Source organism: Dermacentor albipictus, chromosome 10 (assembly GCF_038994185.2).
Source record: "Dermacentor albipictus isolate Rhodes 1998 colony chromosome 10, USDA_Dalb.pri_finalv2, whole genome shotgun sequence".
In the NCBI taxonomy this organism is placed as follows: domain Eukaryota; kingdom Metazoa; phylum Arthropoda; class Arachnida; order Ixodida; family Ixodidae; genus Dermacentor; species Dermacentor albipictus.
This window is the reverse complement of record NC_091830.1, coordinates 97499954-97518957: the sequence shown is the minus strand read 5'-3', so window position 1 is coordinate 97518957 and position 19004 is coordinate 97499954. Positions and strand designations below refer to the sequence as shown.

General features: G+C 48.3%; 1 protein-coding gene across 1 annotated transcript in view; it reads right to left on the bottom strand.

Annotated features, from left to right (window-relative positions):
* LOC135897303 (uncharacterized) overlaps positions 1-19004 on the bottom strand; it is a 104878-nt gene that overhangs the window by 21241 nt on the left and 64633 nt on the right. Inside the window, exon 9 of the mRNA XM_070526598.1 lies at positions 5922-5990. Within this exon, the coding sequence (XP_070382699.1) occupies positions 5922-5990 (69 nt within the window). The remainder of the gene's footprint in view (positions 1-5921; positions 5991-19004) is intronic.

The following is a 19004-nucleotide window of genomic DNA, read 5'->3' as shown; positions in this document are numbered from 1 at the left end:
CTCTCTGATGACAGAAGAAATTCATGATAAGTTGACAGAAATGGTCATCGATGAGGAAGGGTTTAGCAGCATAGGGGGTCACCATAAACGCATCACTTAGAAAATGGGATATGTAGTTGGGAAAGGGAGCAAAGCGAGCAAAATGGCCAGTCCAGATTTGAACGCTGCATAAATAGCAAATATAGTCACTAGAGTTGGGGAATAACTTGGCAAATGGCCAGGTATAGATGGGGAATATAGTGAGCTTCTAAGTGTAATAACGACAGAAACACGGAAAGAGAAACAATATGCTCGTTGGAAAGGAAGAAACCAAAACCTGATGGAATAGGTAGATCCGAAAAGCAATCGCTGAACGACGGAAAGCATCCCGAGGGCACAGGCAGGCAAAAAAAGGCGCAGTTGTCGAAGGATGAAATAGCCAGTAAATGGGAACTATACCAGCAGAAAAAGTCTATGGTTCAAATACTGGTGCAAGCAAAGATAAAATTTTAAAGTGAACGTTGGTTATCAGAAAAAGGTGAGAATATGAAGGCCGCACATAGAACATTTTGGAACCACATAAAGTTATTAGGCAGGAAGTCAACAGCAATACAACAACATATCCTAGAAGAAGATGAAAACAGACTGGATGGAGAAGCGGCAATAAATTACATCCGAAAAGTAACAACCGAATCTTTCCAAGGCAATGGCGAGGTTGTACTTGAAGAAAAAAAGAGCTTGGAAAAAGACCCCAGTGGAAAAGGAGCTGGTGCTGACAAATTTAAACTGAAAGAAAGCGGAAGAGAAAATTCCTAAGCGCACAGGCACATGGCTAGACGAGGTTCCCGCTAGGCTGATACATGAACTAGGACCTAATAGCTAGGAACTACGAATGTAAGGAAGCTCTGGTGAAAGCAATGGAAAAAAAAAACGTTAAAATATAGACGAATACCAGACAGTTGGCGACAAAGTAGAATGAATTTAATTTGTAAAGGCAAGGGGGAGAAAGACACAATTCACTCGTATAGACCGTTGACAATTACATCGGTGATATACACGCTAGTAATGCAGGCAAACAAATTAAAGCTTCAAGCATGCATGGGCGAAAAATTGTGGCATTTTGGGAGAGCTTCAGAATGGCTGCAGAATAGGTAGGCGTTTGGATGATAACTTGTTTGTTCTTACTCACTGTATTGAAATATCAAAAGCAGAAAGTAGACCGTTGTATGTGGACTTTTTAGAGATAACAGGAGCCTGCGACAACGTAGACCGCAACATTTTGTGAGATATTCAGGAAGGGGAAGGCTCAGGTAACGATTGTCTACAGCTTTTGAGTGATATTGACCAAGAAAATACCGTTTGCGTTGAATGGGAAGGGATGAGGATCGAGGAGAAAGTTCATATCAACAAGGGACAGAGGTAGGGGTGCCCTTTATCCCCGCTGCTCTTTGTGAAATTCATGGTGAGGATGAGAGGACGCTAGAAAGAAGTAATATCGGGTTTATACTCATACAAACAGGAGGGTACAGTAGTAGAGCAGCAACTCCCAGGTTTCCTTTATGCGGACGACATTGTGTTGCTAGCTAACAAGCAAAGTGATTTGCAACGTCTGGGTAATATCTGTGGACAGGAAGGCAACAACTTAGGTTTGAAATTTAGTGTTAGAAAATCATGTGTTATGGAATTCAATGAAAACAGTGAACAGACACTGGAGATACAGGGCCAAGAAATACCTCGGGTGACAGAACATAAATACCTTGGTATATGGAAGGCAGGGGTGCCCTTTATCCCCAGTGCTCTTTATGAAATTCATGGTGGGGATGAGAGGGCGCTAGAAAGAACTAATATCGGGTTTAATCTCATACAAACAGGCGAGTACTGTAGTAGAGCAGCAACTCCCACGTTTCTTTTATGCGGACGACATTGTGTTGCTAGCTAACAAGCAAAGTGATTTGCAACGTCTGGGTAATATCTGTGGACAGGAAGGCAACAACTTAGGTTTGAAATTTAGTGTTAGAAAATCATGTGTTATGGAATTCAATGAAAACAGTGAACAGACACTGGAGATATAGGGCCAAGAAATACCTCGGGTGACAGAATATAAATACCTTGGTATATAGATAATTGAAGGCAATAGATATACCGAAACGCAGAAAAAAAACATAACAATAAAGCAGAAGAGAAATGCAGCAATAATGAAGCACAGAGTGCTATGGGGATACTACAGGTACGAGGTCCTCCGAGGTATGTGGAAAGGTGTAATGGTTACAGGACTTACTTTTGGAAATGCCGTTGTTCGCTTTAAATCAGGGGTACAATCAGGACTCGACGGGAACCACAGGTCAGTAGGTCGCCTCGCATTGGGCGCTCACGGGAAGACTACAAATGAAGCTGTGCAGGGTGATATGGGCTGGACTAGTTTTGAAGTGAGGGAAGCTCGCAGTAAAATTGAGTATGAAGAACGGCTGACGAATATGGAAGAAAGTAAATGGGCTGGGAGAGTGTTCGCGTATCTGTACAGGAAAAACATTGATTCACAGTGGAGGAAAAGAACTAGGAAGCATACCAGCAAGTATGCGGCCTGTAGGGTGTACAACGCAGTGACAAAGAAGGTCAAGCGGAAAGTCAGAGAGCCTGAAATAATCTCATGGCTGGTGGCAATAGAAAAACCTGCCATGAGTAACTACTTAAGAGGAAAAAACGAAATCAGGAAACAAACCATTTATGATAACTCAAAGGGAAGCTCATTACATTTCGAAGCGAGATCGGGATGCCTCAGAACACGCACCTATAAAGCGAGATATAAGAAAGAAGAAGAAGCATGTGCTTGCTGCGGTAAAGCTAGGGAAACGACGGAGCATGTTTTGTTAGAATATGAAGATGTCTAGCCAGTGGTCGATTTAGGCACCACTGGCCCGCCTGAAGCCCTTGGGCTCAGCGGGAGCAGTGGTGCCAAACATGTCCAAACATGTCCGCAATAGGCATTAGTAAGAGGCGATTAGAGCATTGGTGGAAGAAAAGTAGGGAAACGAGAAAAGACGGAGACGTACAAAAGCACAGTTCGCAACACGGTATCAGAAAATTTGGACGTGGTAGTTCACAGTGTTCTGTTTTCTTTTTTCATTGTTTAACCTAGGTAGGACAATAGGCAGTATAATAGCAAGAGCTTGGTAACGCAACCCACTGGTCCGTTCCAAAGTGACGCTCATAACTTCCGTCCATCTAAGTGTCGGTCTATCGAAATGACGCCGTGTGAGCAAAGCGCGACAACCATACGATGGAAGCCGGCGTTTAATTTTACAGTGGAAGCTTTAGAATCTCCATGGATTTCGCCTTGCGTTTGCACCTTCGCCGTGTTGGTGGAGGGGGAACTGAGAGAGAGGGAAATCTGAGTGTAAATATAGCATCCCGCAGCATAGCGACGCAGGGAGGGTGGGTGAGGCCTAGTGGAAGGGGGGGGGAGGATTCATTATGCAAAAAATTACCGACGATTACGTTACTTCCTAATGCGAAATTTGAGCGCAGCAAATAAGCTGTTTCACCTTTTCGATAGATTGAGGCAAAGAAATCGAGCAACACATGTATGCGCTATCACAGAATTTTTTTTTTATTTTTCACACGTATTCCTTTAACAAAGACTCCACTAACAGTTCTTGACAGTCATGAAGGAAGCTTTGTGGTCGGAGAAATAGACTGATATATGTTCGACTTGGTACACCAATGCTTGATTCTCAAAGACGAGATCTATACAAGTGCCTCGCGAGGTTGTCACAGCCGTGGGACGCGTTACGAGCGAGAGGAACGGGATGTTCTCCCGCATAAGTGTTAGGAAATTGCTGTTTGTCTTTATGTCAACATTAAAGTCCCCCAATACTAACATCGGTGTGGATCGATGGACGGTTAATGCGAGTTGCAGGAAGTGCACGACGTCTTTCGTGAGTGCGGTAGCGGACTCACGAAAGCGGTATCAGTCGGTCGCTGCTAGCGCTGGGGGGATGAAAGGGGGGCGGAGCTGGTTACGAGGCCGACGATAACGCCGACGACGACGCGAAACCCAGGAACGGACGCCAAAGAGCCATTTGTGTAGCCAGCCCTCCTCCACAGTCTCTCCTCCTCCCTTCCATCATCCTCCCTCGCCCGGAGAGCCGACAGCGCGCATGCGCGGCGGCGGAGCAGATTCGTCGGCGAGCTGGTTACGAGGCCGACGACAACGCCGACGACGACGCGAAACCCAGGAACGGACGCCAAAGAGCCATTTGTGTAGCCAGCCCTCCTCCACAGTCTCTCCTCCTCCCTTCCATCATCCTCCCTCACCCGGAGAGCCGACAGCGCGCATGCGCGGCGGCGGAGCAGCAGATTCGTCGGCGAGCTGGTTACGAGGCCGACGACAACGCCGACGACGACGACGACGCGAAACCCAGGAACGGACGCCAAAGAGCTGCGCTCTAAAAAGAAGTGAGGCGTGCAAACAGGACACAAGAGTAGAGAAGTGGACAACACGAACGCCGACTATCCGTGTCTTTTTTGCATAATGAATCCTTACCAACTAGCTCAGCTTTCTGTCGTTGTAAGGGGGGGGGGCGAGGAGTGGGGCGCACGCGAGCGGTATCCGCGGCGCCGATCCGTGCCCTCTCCTGTTGCGCGCGAGGCAAGGGGGTCAGCCGAGACCGAAGGGGCGTTCCTCTCCTGGGGCTCCTAGGATGCCTGAATGTCCTCCTCGCCTGCCGCTGTATATAGAGCGGAGCCAACCGCGTGCCAACTACTGCGTTAACCACGCGAATCGCGAACGCGGTATTCGACGCCTTTCGGCTGTTTCACATGGCGCGATTGGGGAAAAAAAATTTGTTCTTCCGCGCACGTCGCAGAGTGATTTTCGCTGACAGCTTTCACGTGTGTTTGCACCAGCGCGATTTCCGTCGCAGCGATGCGCAAGGTTACCTGCTGCTCACGAAGTATCCATGTCTGCATCGTTAAATGAAAACAACATGGAAAGTAGTGAAATATTGGATTTTTCCTATTACTGAATAACAGAATAGGTACACAATTTTTTAACGTTTAAAAGCATTGAATTTTAACGACGTCTTGCAGATACGGTGAGTGAGGCACTGCACAACACCGCAAGTATGAGCGTTCCGTTTAGTACACTCTAATTTCATTGTTACTACGGAAGCCACATTTTTTTTTCCTGGATGAGTATTTGTTTTTGCAGAAGAACAAGTTACTATTGAAGGTGCATGTACAAGCAGCTAGCGCAATTTCTAGCGATGAAGAGGTTGACGACAGTGGCGATAAAGTGAAGACGTGCATTATGTTGAAGCAGCATCCTTTTCCCGGCCGCGATAGCGTGAAGTTTCTCGTTTTAAACGAATTGCGTAAGGGGAAGAAAATAAAAATGTTTATGAAGCTCCTAAGCCACAAACGCTGGTAGGTACGCCCTATTGAAACATAGCTACAACTGGCGCGCGACATTGCTCCGCAGAGCTACCAAGGCGCGGTAAAACAGGAAAGCTCCTATTTTGACGGCACTTCGTTTCGTCACACATTCCCCCTCCCACATCGTGCCGATTGCTGCGACTCGGCGACTGCGCGACCAAATTGTTGGAATTTAGTCGCGGAGAGCCCACGACGTCACGGCGGTCGCTAAGCGAGGGAATTCGCTGAGTGCAAGTCGCGCAATCTGAAACAACCTTTTGGCGGACGTCATGGGGACGCGTTGCCGGCGCTCTTGTGTCTTGTGTGGGGTTTGGCACCACTTAATTAACCTTTCCCCAGCTCCATTGCTCTCTGGTATTTGGGATAGCAGAGCCACTCATATCTTTTGCGTTTTCTGGTTGTTCGAGCAGCCCTCAAAAATGTAACTTGTGAAGATGTGCTGAAACTGTGAAATGCGCAAATTATTCGCAACCTCCGATATCAAACATAGAACGATAGTGGAGACTCACCTTTCAATTCTTTAACGTAGCTTCCATTGTCATAGTAGTACTTGTACGATTTATCGGCACCAGGACCAACTGCGCAAGATTTGTGCATAAGTTCCTTGTTGTGTATTCCCGTTACTTATATTCATTTGATACTTGTTTTAAATCGAAGCTTTCTCTGCGAGGTTATCCGGAGTTTCCTGAAAGTGGCTGCTTGCTAATGATGCTGTCTGTCCAAATAGGTCATAACTAGGGTCACTAGCTTTGCCGCGGTTTATCGAGTTGCTGTGCTGAGAGAATTGTGTTGGAAACCAGCCGTCGAACCAAGATAGGTAACAGCACTTGTAGAAACGATGGAAGGATCGAGCCTGGATCCACCAGAAAAGGAGGCCGATGTTCTTACCTTTTTTTTCTTTCTTTGGAGGAACACTTTTGGGCGCCGCTTCCTGCGGCGTCGGTGGCGGCGTAACGGAGCGAACGAGCACAGCGAAAGACGAAAAAGCGAGTGGAGCGCAGCAAGAGATGAAAGACGGGAGCAGGAAAGCGGAGGAGGAGGGTCCAGTGGGACATCAGGCGGAAAGTGGAGGAAGAGGGTGTGGAAAGGGTGAGAAGTAAAGCGTAGTGTGTCGACAATGCTACCAGACGGCGCCAGAGTAGCATGTGTTGCCTGCGCCGGCCTGTCGGTGGCGGTTGCTGTGAATCGCGCCCACGCGTCACCCACGAGCTGGCTCTCGCGATCTCAAGATCAGCGATGCATTCGCGCTGCACTTCGCTCCGTTTTCAACGTGCCGCACGAGACATTGTCCACACCAGCCAATGTACCGCGAAATGAAAGGACGTGTAGAACTGCGCTCTAATTTTGCATTAAGGAGCGCCATAATCGCCGGTGAATTTTTTTAGAGCGCAGCTTTTAGTGCCCGTTCATGCAGTGAGGGTCGGCGGCGGCGTAAGGGAGCGAACGTACACAGCGGAAGATGAAAAAGCTAAAGCGAAGCGCAGCAGGATGTGCCGCTGTGAAGCAAGGGTTATGTAATTCTTAAGTTTAGGTAGGTGTTTGCCGTACAAACATCATCACTTCATTTTGCCATCGTTACACCGTTGCATACAGTAGACATCTCAGGCTGTGTATCTGAACCTGTCTGGTTCTGCGGAGCCTGTGAACAGTACAAAATTGCACGAGATCTGCTGTTCGCATAAGCTTACAATGAATGAACACAAATATTGCATAGTCAAAGTTACACGTCAACATTACTTGTATAGAAATTGATTAGGCATGTCCCTAAAGATTTGCTTTACGTTGGTTCCAATGGGCGTTGAATCCGTAAAAATATTTTTTTAATGTTCTGCATGGTTTGCAACACTTACTGAGTATCGTAACCGTCGGTGAATTCACTGACGATTACGCTACTCCCTAATGCTAAATTATAGTGCAGCTGTATACGTGTTTTCTTAACGCAACATATTGGAGGGCGAAGATAATCTCTACCGTGCGATAGGCTGCAAACGGAGCGAAGTGTGGCGCGACTGCATCGCTAATCTGGAGATCGCGAGAACACGCGCATGGGTGACGCGTGGGCACGATTCACAGTCGCCGCCGCAGAGAGACCTCTCCGTCGGTGCGCGCTAATCTGGCTCCATCTCTTAGTCCTTGTAGCCGCACTAGGCTTTTCCTCTCAGGCTTTGGGCATATCTTCCTCCTCCGATTTCCGCCTCGTGGTGTCGCTGCACCATCCTCCTCCTCCTTCCTCCTCGCGACTTTCATGCCCCGCTGAACTCCACGTTCGCCCTTTACTCGTTCACTGTGCTTGTTCGCTCGGGTTTTTTTTCCCATCAATGCTTTATCTTAAAACTGCGCGTGCTGGGTCACACATGCCTCACTTTCGGCCGCAATGGCATGTATACAATTAAACACTAAATTATCGAGTCTTACGCGCGAAAGCCACGATCTGATTATGAGGCACGCTGTACTTGGGGACTCCGGAAATTTGGACCACGTGGGTTTCTTTAACGTGCACCTAAATCTAAATACAGGGGTGTGGTCACACTTCTGCCCATTCGAAATGCGGCCGCTGTGACCGGGATCGCACGTACATTTCTATATCAACGACAACGAGCTCTCTCATATGATAGCCACGTGTATCACTTTACGCAGCACGGCTACGTGAGGGCACATGAGAGCACACCTGCTTTCTTTTAACCGCATACATGCTCAAGAATGAAATAGGCGAATTTCTAGCATTTGGTTAGTCACATTACAAAAGCTTCGCATCAATTTCAAAAGGTACATGGTATGTGGAATAATTACTGTCCCTTTTAGACAACAAGCTGCACAAATAGGTCACACATATACATGAAGAGGAACACATTGTAAGTCAGGGCGAGAAACGAAGTGCGGCTAAAATATAGCAAAATGAGAGTACACCCGGCGACAAACTATTGCAGGACACAATATCATTAAAAAGAGTTAATATCTTCGCAACCTCAGGACGCAGTTTGGTATCAGTATTTGAGCCCTTGACTAGAATATGCTAACAATATTGGCATATACAGCTTTACTGGCTACTGTTACAGGCTGCTCGAGAACTGAACGTTACCGGAGATCACGTGATCCGTAAACTTTTGTCGCCGGGTGTATAAATTCAAAATTAGCTAAGTGTACAGGCATCCCACACTAACAACATAATCATCGTCAATAAAACTGTAAGAAAAACGTAGCAAGGACATTGCTTGCGGAATAAATGGCAACGAAGTGACGGGTTCCTCATAGAAGCTGAACGCACAGTAGAGCGAAGCGCAGATTGCGTAAGGAAAACATCGATTGCCATTTGCGAAACTACCGCGTTTCCGCACAAATAGAGCATTCTGGCCATGGGCTGTTATGATTTATGATGGGGGCGCGTGATCACACAAAACTATAGAGTTTTGTTTTCTTTGAGTAAAAATCAATATAGGTGCCATCACCTGCCACATCAGGAAATATATTTTTTTTCTGTCACCCTAAAGGCCAAATCGATTACAAAGGGCAGTGGGTAAAAAATGCAAACGACAGCAAGGAACATGCAGTGAGTAATAATAACAATGAAAAAAAGAGCATTCAATATTAGTATAGAATGCTGCCTAGTGCATTGTAAACTATCATTAACGCTCTTGAAGCGGGAAGGTGGTTGTAGGAGTAAGGAGACTAGCTCTCCTTTTACTCTTAGTATTGGTCAACACGATTGTATCACCTGAATGAATCACCTTCCAACTTCAAATGTAATTCCTGTGCGAGGTAGAATACTAGAAAATGTTTTTGTTTCACACAATACTGTCGCGCGGTAGTGATTGTGACGAACACAGTAGCAAAACTGTAAATGGAGAAACCAAATCTTTATTGGGCGAACTTGTGCCCTCAAAAACAGGCAGCACCCAAAGAACGGCGTCAATGGTTAACACAGTCGGTGATCGAAAATCTGATCAGCGGGTCAAGAGCGTCGGGTTTTATAAGTCCGTTATACAAGGTTACAGAATAAGCGCTGCTGCCCGCATGTGTTCCAGGAAGTTCTAAACCGTTCGCGACGCACATGCATGGAATCAGAGCACACAAGGTTAGGTGACACAGACAGCGGATAAAACCATGGATAAGATGTAAGAAATTTCTGATGAATGCAGGCTCGTCCTGCACTGTGCGATAACATTTGTTAGGCGGTGAAACGTGGTCACCCGATATCAATGAACAAGTACACATGCCAAGACCCCCCTATTAAAAAGCATCGTCCCGGTGCTGTAAAAAACGAAAGCGATAAAAAAAACACCCGTAGTAAAGAAACTACAAAATAGCGAAGTTCGTCAGCGTGCGTAAAATGGCTTAAGACGCACCAAGTGGACCACTTCATATCATGCGCGGCGCCGCCATGATTGCGAATTGTCCTTTGCCTCCACCTGATATTCCAGTGCACCAATACGTCGGATGATACTGTAGGGACCGAAGTAGCCTCGCAATAGTTTCTCACTCAGTCCTCGTCGGCGTATCGGGGTCCCAACCCAAACACGGTCGCCTGGCTGGTATTCCACGTCACGTTTTCGAAGGTTGTAGGGTAAGCTGTCGGTATGCTGCTGGTTCTTGATCCGTAGGCGGGCGAGCGGACCGCCTTCTTACGCGCACTGTAGATAGGGGGCGATGTCGCCATTTTCTTCGTCGGTGACGTGCGGCAGCATGCCGTCGAGAGTCGTCGTCGGGCTCCTTTCGTAAACCAGCTTAAACCAGCTTGAACGGCGTGATCTGTTTTGTTTCTTGCACGGCCGTGTTGTAAGCGAGGCTTACGTACGACAGAACGTCATCCCACGCCTTGTGCTCACGACGTAGGTTACTGGCATCTCGGTGAGAGTCTCCGTAAGACCATTCGTCTGCAGGCGGCCGGCAGTAGTCGTCCTGTGGCTTGTATGGCTGTATTGCAGAATAGCTTGGGTGAGCTCTGCTCTAAACGCCTTTCCTCTGTCGGTGATGAGGACTTCTGGGGTTTGCGTCGTAGCAGGATATTCTCGATGAACAATTTTGCCACTTCTGCTGCATACGTTTGGGTATAGCTTTGCTTTCAGCGAAGCAGGTAAGGTAGTCCATCGTCACGACGGTCCACTTGTTTCCAGGTGTTTACATCGGAAAGGGTTCCCACAAATCCATCCCGATCTGCTGAAACTGTCAGAGAGATGGCTCCGTCGGCTGTAGTAAACCCGCGGGCCTCGTTGGCGCTGTCTTGCGTTGTTGGCAGTCACGGCAAGTCTTGACGTAATGGGCAACGTCAGCGGTCAGGCGCGGCCAGTAGTACTTCTCTAGCATTCTTGCAAGTGTACGGAAAAACCCGAAGTGCCCAGCCTCCTGGTCGTCGTGCAGGGAGTGGAGGACTTCTCACCGTAGTGCTGCAGGCACAACGATGAGGTAGTTTGCACGAGCTGTGGAAAACTTGCTCACCATCATCATCATCATCATCTCGCCAAAAGAACGAAGACAATACGTGCCTGAATATCCTCGGGACAAAGTAGGTCTTGCCTTCCGAGTAATCAGTAAGGCTTCTTAGGCCGAGGTTCGCTCGCTGCTGATCGGCAAGTTCGTCTGTACTAATTGTTGCTAAAAAGGCGGCGGCGGCGTCTTGGTCATTTTTGGTTGGCGGGTCCACGGGAACGCGAGACAGGGAGTCAGCATCAGTGTGTTTTTGTCTGGGCTGGTAAATTACAGTGATGTGTATTCTGGCAGTCCGAGGCTCCACCGTGACATGCTTCCTGAAGGGTCCTTTAAAGGCACACTAAAGTGAAAAATGATTTCTTCTACATCAGTAAATTACTGTTCTACAACACCAAAAACACCACTCTTACAACGATAAGACGTTTAGTAAGCCAGAAAAAGCGCAAGAACGAAATACGGGTGGCGACGCCTACTTAGGTTCCCGCACCTGGGGGCTGTGACGTTTTGGATTTTGATTGCATCTTCTAGGGCGTACTGAATATATATAGTGGTACAGATGGACTACATTGTGTTCTACAGGAGCCAAATATTAAACAAGGCAAGTTTCGGGAACCTTTATTGAGCCAACGCGGCCCAAATGCGAAACATAATCTGTAATCCCTGACGTCACGCTGACGTACCGACGTTCGGGTTTTGGCGCGAAATTCAAATACTGATAATTGGACCTCCATTTTCTCATCTAATAATCAAACTATTTTTTTCAGATGACAGCCTGCAGGGCTCTCAAACAATGCTTCATTAGTCTAAACTGATTGATTGTTTCGCTTTAGTGTCCCTTTAAGGTTGCTAACCAACACAAGGTGTGATGATCGCTTACGACTTCGAATGATCTGCCATATAGGTAAGCGAGAAATGTTGCAGTAGCCCATATGGTGCCAAGGCATTCTTTTCGGTTGTGGAATAATTTCCTTCCGCTTTTCCCAACGATCGGCTAGCATAAGCTATCACCCGTTCAAGTCCATCTTTCCTCTGGACTAGGACGGCGCCGGGGCCCATGCAACTGGCGTCAGTATGGATTTCCGTATCGGCGTCTTCGTCGAAGTGCGCAAGTACCGGTGGTGACTGCATGCGTCGTTTGACTTCTTGAAATGCGTCGGCCATCGGCGTTTCCCACTTGAACTTCACATCAGATTTAGTAAGATGCGCCAGCTGCGCAGTGATGCGTGAAAGTGTTTGACAAAGCGCTTGCGGTAAGCGGAAATGCTACGAAATCTACGCACTGCCTTCTTGTCGACGGGCTGCTGGAACTTTGCGATGGCAGCTGTCTTCTGTAGGTCGGGGAGTTCTCCAGATTCGCTAATGATGTGTCCCAGGAATAGCAGCTCTTCGCGTGCAATGTGACACTTCCAATTTCGAACTGAGTCCGCAGACTTGATTGTCCTTAGTACTGTTTCAAGGCGTCTCAAGTGCATGTTGATACTTGCAGATGAAACAACGACATAATCCAAGTAGACGAGGTAGGTCTCCTTCGTTAACCCTGAAAACAATGTCTCCATCACACGCTGGAACATTGCAGGAGCAGATAACAGTCCAAGTGGCATGACCTTGAACTCGTAGAGGCCGTATGGCGTGGTGAAGGCAGTCTTTTCGCGATCCCGCTCGTCGACTTTAGCAGTTTTGAGATCCATCGACGAGAAGTATTTAGCGTCGCAGAGCCCAGCCAATGCGTCGTCAATCCGTGGAAGCGGGTATACGTCTTTCTTCGTAAGTTTGTTCAATTGACCATAAATGATGCAGAAACGTACGCTCCCTCCTTTTTATTTAACAAGACTAGAGGAAATGCCCACAGGCTTTTCGACCGCTGGATAATATCGTCGCGCAGCGTTTCGTCGACTTGTAGCCAAATAGCTTCACGTACTCATGTCGAAACTTGGTATGGGCTGTGGCGGAGTGGTCGAGCACACTCTTCGATTATTATGCGACGCTGTGCAACAGGTGTTTGTCGGATTCTCGATGACGTTGAAAAACAGTCTTTCTGTCGTCGGCGAAGACCTTTGGGCTGTTCCTACTTACTGATGGGGAGACTTCGATTTATGTCGAAGTCTGACTCGAGAACTGTGGTCGTCGAGGTAGATGCTGCAGAATACGAGAGGAGAAATGCATTGCTGGTTTCCAGCATGTCCTCGGTGTCTGCGATCGCTTTGCCCTTGTTGATATGCTTGAACTCCTGGCTGCAATTTGTCGGCAACACTCGTTTTTCCTCCGTGCAGTCGAGAGATCCCTCTTGCGACGCAAATTTCACGGTCCAGCAGTAGACTCTGGACACCCTCGATGACGTCTCCTACGTCTGCACACGTTTTGATGAGGACTTATATAACAATGCACACTCAAGCACACTCAAGGCAAGGTGACCACGAGAGCTCTGTGGCAATATCGCTTGGTCTTCGGATAGCGGTATACACTTCGACTTCAGGTCGATGATTGGGCCGTGTCGGTTCGAAAAGTTCATCCCGATCATTACGTCTCGTGAGCACTGTTCGAGGATAACGAATGTGGCATGGTAGATGCGGTCATTACGGGAATTCTGGCAGTGCAGACTCTAGGTGGTGTTATCAGGTGTCTCCCAGCTGTCCGGATTTCAGGGCATTCCCATGCCGACTTAACATTATTCAACTGGGTGGCAAGGGGTCTACTCGTCATGGAGTAGTGGGCTCCTGTTTCCACTAAGGCGGTGACGGCGTAACCATCGTGGAGCACATCGAGGTCGGTGGTTCATTGTCTAACGTTGCAGTTGGGTCTTAAGGTCGGATCACGGCAGCGTCGCGTTGACGTGTGGCGTCTTCAGGTATTGTGTCGGCGTATTCTTTGCTTTTCGGCTTCGTCGGGATGGCGGCGTCTTGTTTATATATCGTCAAGAAAGACTTTTCGGTATTGATCGGCGGATGAGGATCACCCATTCGACGAATAGCAACCGCAATTGCATCGCTTGCTTCTTTTAGTTTTCCGGATATGGGCACGCAGAACGGCTCCGGGATGGGCCAGTGTATATTCTGCTTTGCGGCGACTGGTAGCAGCCTGGTGACGGTGAACAGAACGGTGGTCGAGGGTTCCACTGAGTGGTGGTGCTGAAGTCGGCGATATCGTGAGGTCGTCCACCAAGCTGTGGTCAAGGCACCTTAACGGCGAACCATGGCAGTCCCATCTGCGGGTGTGGCTTTCGGCGGTAGACATGACCAGCTTATCCACAGTGGTAACAGAGCGGGCGGTGTTCAGGAGCGCGCCAGACGTCTGTCTATTTTGGGTAGTTTCGCTGGACAATGGGTGGGCGAGTTGGCGGCGGCGCCGCCGCATGGCGCAGCTGAGTCGTTACAGCGTCCTGTCCTGTCCTGACGTGAGCGAACGAGGTAACCTGAGGCTGGGATCTTGGGAACATCCTCTGAAGATCTTCTGATACCACCACTCTGATGGTCTCGCGTAGGTCTTTCATGCCTAGTGATTGAACTTCTGTGTAGTTTGCTTTTCCTTGCGCATGACGCTCGTAAAGGTCCGCACGAAGCCGTTACGGAACAGGTCCCGCGTTGTCATGGCCCACTCCCGGTTCTTAAACCACCTTCTGGCGGCGTCTTCTAAGGCGAAGTATACATGCCGCACCTTGTCGCCGGAGTCCGAGTTGTTGAAAGTCGCGATTTGTTCATCGGTCTCCAGCCTGTTTTCTGGGTCTTCAGGCGATGATCCGTGGATGGTTGGTGAGTCCCAAGGTTGTTGCAGCGGAATGGGGGACGCGGGGGCAGCCATTGGGGTTGCTGACTTGGACTTTATTTTTCTGGTCTTCTCGAGAAGAGGTCCGTATTCAGGTAGCAGTCCTTGCTGCCCATGCCTAGCTCGCTGGTCCTTGGAGACGTTGGCGTTGTCATCGGGCTCCGGGCTTGGATCGCGGCTTTGCGGGGGCGTTCGGTACATGTACGCACTAGCACCTCGAACAGATGTCACGTGGTAGTGATTATGATGAACGCATCAGCAAGACTGCAAATTACGAAACTAAATCTTTATTGGGCGAACTTTTGCCCTCCAAACCGGGTTACACTCAAAGAGCGGTGACAGCAGCGAACACAGTCGATGATCGTTGAAAATGAGATCAGTGGGTGGAGAGCGTCGACTTTTAAAGGTCAGTCACGAAGGTTCCAAAATGAGCGCTGGTGCCCGCGTGTGTTCCACGAAGTTCTACCCTACTTGCGTCACGCATGCTTGAAATCAGATTACACAAGGTTTGGTGGCACAGACAGCGTATTCGAGAAATTTCCTAGACATGCAGACGTGTCCTGCTCTGTGAAAAAAACTTTTCTTAGGCGAAGAAAAATGGTCACCCGATAAAGATAAGTGAGTATACTTCTCAGTAGGACGCCTACCTTATGATGATGAACAATGTGATGCGATATGTACGGCGACGATAGAATCAGTTTGTTGTGAACAACAGCAAGACGATATACAGGGTCCATTATGAAAGTAATGCGCATGATTGTATTATGGCGCGGCTATCCATGGCAGCGCGGTAAAACCAGTTGGAAAATGCGGTGTGTTCTGCCCTGCAAACGCTGGCGGTCGCCAGTTTACTCCAAGCGTTGTACAAATACACAAGGTCTGCACGAAGCTTGTGCTGAAACTGTTGACGGAAGACCACAAAGAACTTCGAGTTTTGCGCTGTCAAGAATTGTTGGATTTGATTCAAAATAAGCCGGACTTTCTTAACTCTGTGGTAACCGGAGAAGAATCTTGGATGTTCGAGTACGACCCAGAATGCAAAACACAGAGCAGCGAGTGGCAGACGAAATCATCCCCCGCCCCAAGAAAGCGCGAATGAGCAAGTCTGGCATCAAGACGATGCTCGCTGTCTTCTTTGACACCAAAGGAATCGTCAATTTTGAGTTTGTATCGCAGGGAGAAACTGTTAGCACTGCCTTTTACTTGGAGGTGCTCAAGATATTGGAACGCCGGTTCATGCGCGTGGGGGCTGAGTCAAAGAAACGGTCAAGCACCACCATGACAATGCCTCTAGCCACACGTCCTTCGTCGCTACCAAGTTCCTGGCGTGAAGCAACACCCCCGATCCCCCATCCCCCGTCCCCCATCCCCCTTACAGTCCCGACTTGGCTCCGTGAGACTTTCTTTTTGTTTCCCCGACTGAAGAGAGCTCTGATAGGAGAGCATTGGGAGACCGTGGAAAACATAGAAAACCACGTTACAGCGCTCCTGAAAGACGTTGTTGTAGAGGGCATTTATGGCGCCTTCCAGGCGTGGTAGACACGCTCTGCAAGTGTATTGATGCAGGAGGAGAGTATTTTGAAGAAATTTAATCGTTTTACAGGTTCGGTCAATAAATGAATTTTGACCAGGAAATCCGTATAAATTTCGTAATAGACCCTGTATATTATGCGAAGCATATTACGAGAGCTCAACCCAGCTCCTCAGGCGCGGCGGTGTCGCCTTCAATACCACGTGACACCGTGACGTCACGACAGAGGAGAAGTGGCTTTGGCTCAACTGTTGCAAGATGGGCTGGGTGGGAATCGAACCACGGTCTCCGGAGTGTGAGACGGAGACGCTACCACTGAGCCACGAGTACGATGCTTCAAAGCGGTACAAAAGCGCCTCTAGTGAATGCGGTGTTGCCTTAGAAACGAGCTGTTTCTAGGCTCAGGCGTGCGTCGCTTGCTCAGGCGCACATTTCGTTGCCGCGCCGAACGCTGCGTTGCTCGACGCTCACCGCGTCCAATGCGGGGCGCGTAGTCGCTGCGCCGTAGCCCACTGTCTTACACCCCTTGGCGGGTCGACGGGAACGCTGTCGCGTTCCACTCTTGAAGGCGAAGCAGAGTAACGCATGAGTTGTTTCTTCGTCTAGCCGAACCAAATATAGCCAAGCAACAGCAGTTCACCAGGCTAAACAGTGGTTCAAGAACTAAAATAAAGGCTAGTGTGCTTCGCATCCTGGGCTTAACCTTACCTAAGCCACAGCCATTTTATGGAATATATTCAGGCGGCAAATGTTTGCACGAACTGCTAAAAACATGAAGCAAAAGATGGTATTCAGAGGTTAGCATTATGAAACATCGTTCCAGCGCACAACTGAACACGGACGAGAAGAGAAATACAACACGAACGCCGGTGTTGTGGGTGCACTGGTATTGCAGCAGAGAGAATCAAAGAAACCGAGTTGTTTGTAGAGAAAGACGAGGTCTCCCTTATCGAGTTACCTGCAGTTTTCCGTATCAGGTACATAAATCTGACCCCTTTCGCGGGCAGATCCAGGATATTGTGCACATCAAAAGTGCGTGATGATTTGTGCCCTAAATATCGCTGGGCGTAGTGATTTTCCAGATATATAGCTTAAAAGAAAATTGTACGAAGGAAGGATCCGAACAGATGACGTAGCCCCCTGATACAGTAATCATTATTCCCTGGGTGCATGCCTCTTCAGTAGGTGAATAGAACAACATTAAAAATTTGTCGAGTGGAAGCCAGCTCGTTGAGACGTTTTGCGCATTTAATTGAAATATAAAAATTTCGAACACTCCATGCGATTTTTTGCCGTCGTCAACAATTACGTATAAGGAATGCTGATATCTTTAGCGTTATTACATTTGTAACGAACACAACTTACATAAATATGCCATATTTAGTGTCTTTGCACTTCGAGTTGTTTAATAATTCACCTTCGAGCAGCCGCCGGCTAGGCTTCAAGTTTGTAATATGGCAGAGCGACCGCCCCTAGAACGTGTATGTCTCCGGATGAATTTCCGGCACATAACGATTTTTTCCTCAACTACGGAGCTTTGTTCATAAGAAACATGTGTGGGCTTCCTCTGGAGCCTCATGATAGATACGGGTGGATGACATGTTTTACTTTCTTTATTCACATTAACTGTACGATATCCCTTTGCGTGAGAATTTGAACGCCAGGTGACGTAAGATGTATAGGAAAAGTCGTGTTCCAGTCAAAAAGAACGGTGCACGGAACTAGCTCTATTCCAAGAGCTCAGGCTGGGCTACTTTGCTTGCTGGAACAAACTGTAACGCAACCTATACAGATCACGCACACCCTTCTGGCTTTGGCCACCATTCGCGCACACGTATTAGGCATGGTAAGGTGGCTAGAATAGCACCTGCCAGTGCGGGGTTCTGCAGTGAAGCACCCTGGCCCTCACACGACGCAAAAATGCCCCGTTTGTTATAAGAACAACGGTCGACGAGCCCCAGCGAAGTCGTTATCGCATTCAAGCTTAGCGGGCCCGGATGCGCGCCAAGAGCAATTCGACGGTCCAAATGGCAACAATGTGCTCGACGCTGAGAAGATCTCAAGCCCTGTCTGACCCACGAACTCAAACGTAGCTTCGGCTATTGCACTGTATAGTACCATAAGTGCAGATACGCAATTCAAGCCATAGCACTACTGAAAACTATGCTTCCTCTCAGTTGCGCTGAACGCGAGGATCAACCACGGAGGATGAAAAAGAACTAATAGCGAGCGTCGCGTAATGGTCTTGAAGCATATTCCCAAAAATATAAATAAATGCTCTGGGTAAATAAGCCCTCCCTACGTGATGAGAAAGAATTAACTTTCGTTCTCTAAGAGCGTGGAATGGAGAGCTCGTGACGAGGACGCCACTAAAGCCTACTGTCAACCATAGAGTGTGTAAAAAAGCCCAATAACCGTGCAGGGACTACTCCTGCAGACTCGTTGCACAGACTGGCTCTGGAATGTCGTAGGGCGGCATCATAGGAGGGTGGCTGGTTTGCCGACGGGAGCTGCTCGGTTTCATGCTCTTTGCTATTTCCATTTTGCATTCGTGAAGGCACCAAACGCGCACGAAAAAGCTGCATCGACGACGTTTAATCAAACTGCGATTCACGAGAGCAATGCTGAAAGTCCATCCCATGCCATTCCTCTGGAAGTTTGCATTGGACACTGAGCGTTTGGACTGATCGGTCGCTCCATAAAGGCAACACTAGTACTGCTCTTGATAGGCAGTCCCACAATGGCAGCACGACTAGCGAATGAAGGGGGTCATGAAATCAAGTCAGGCTGAACAGCAGTCACCACTGCTTCCACACGAAGGCTCGAGCGCCCAAGATAAACAGGGGAAGATTGGGTTGCAACAACTCTGAATGGGAAT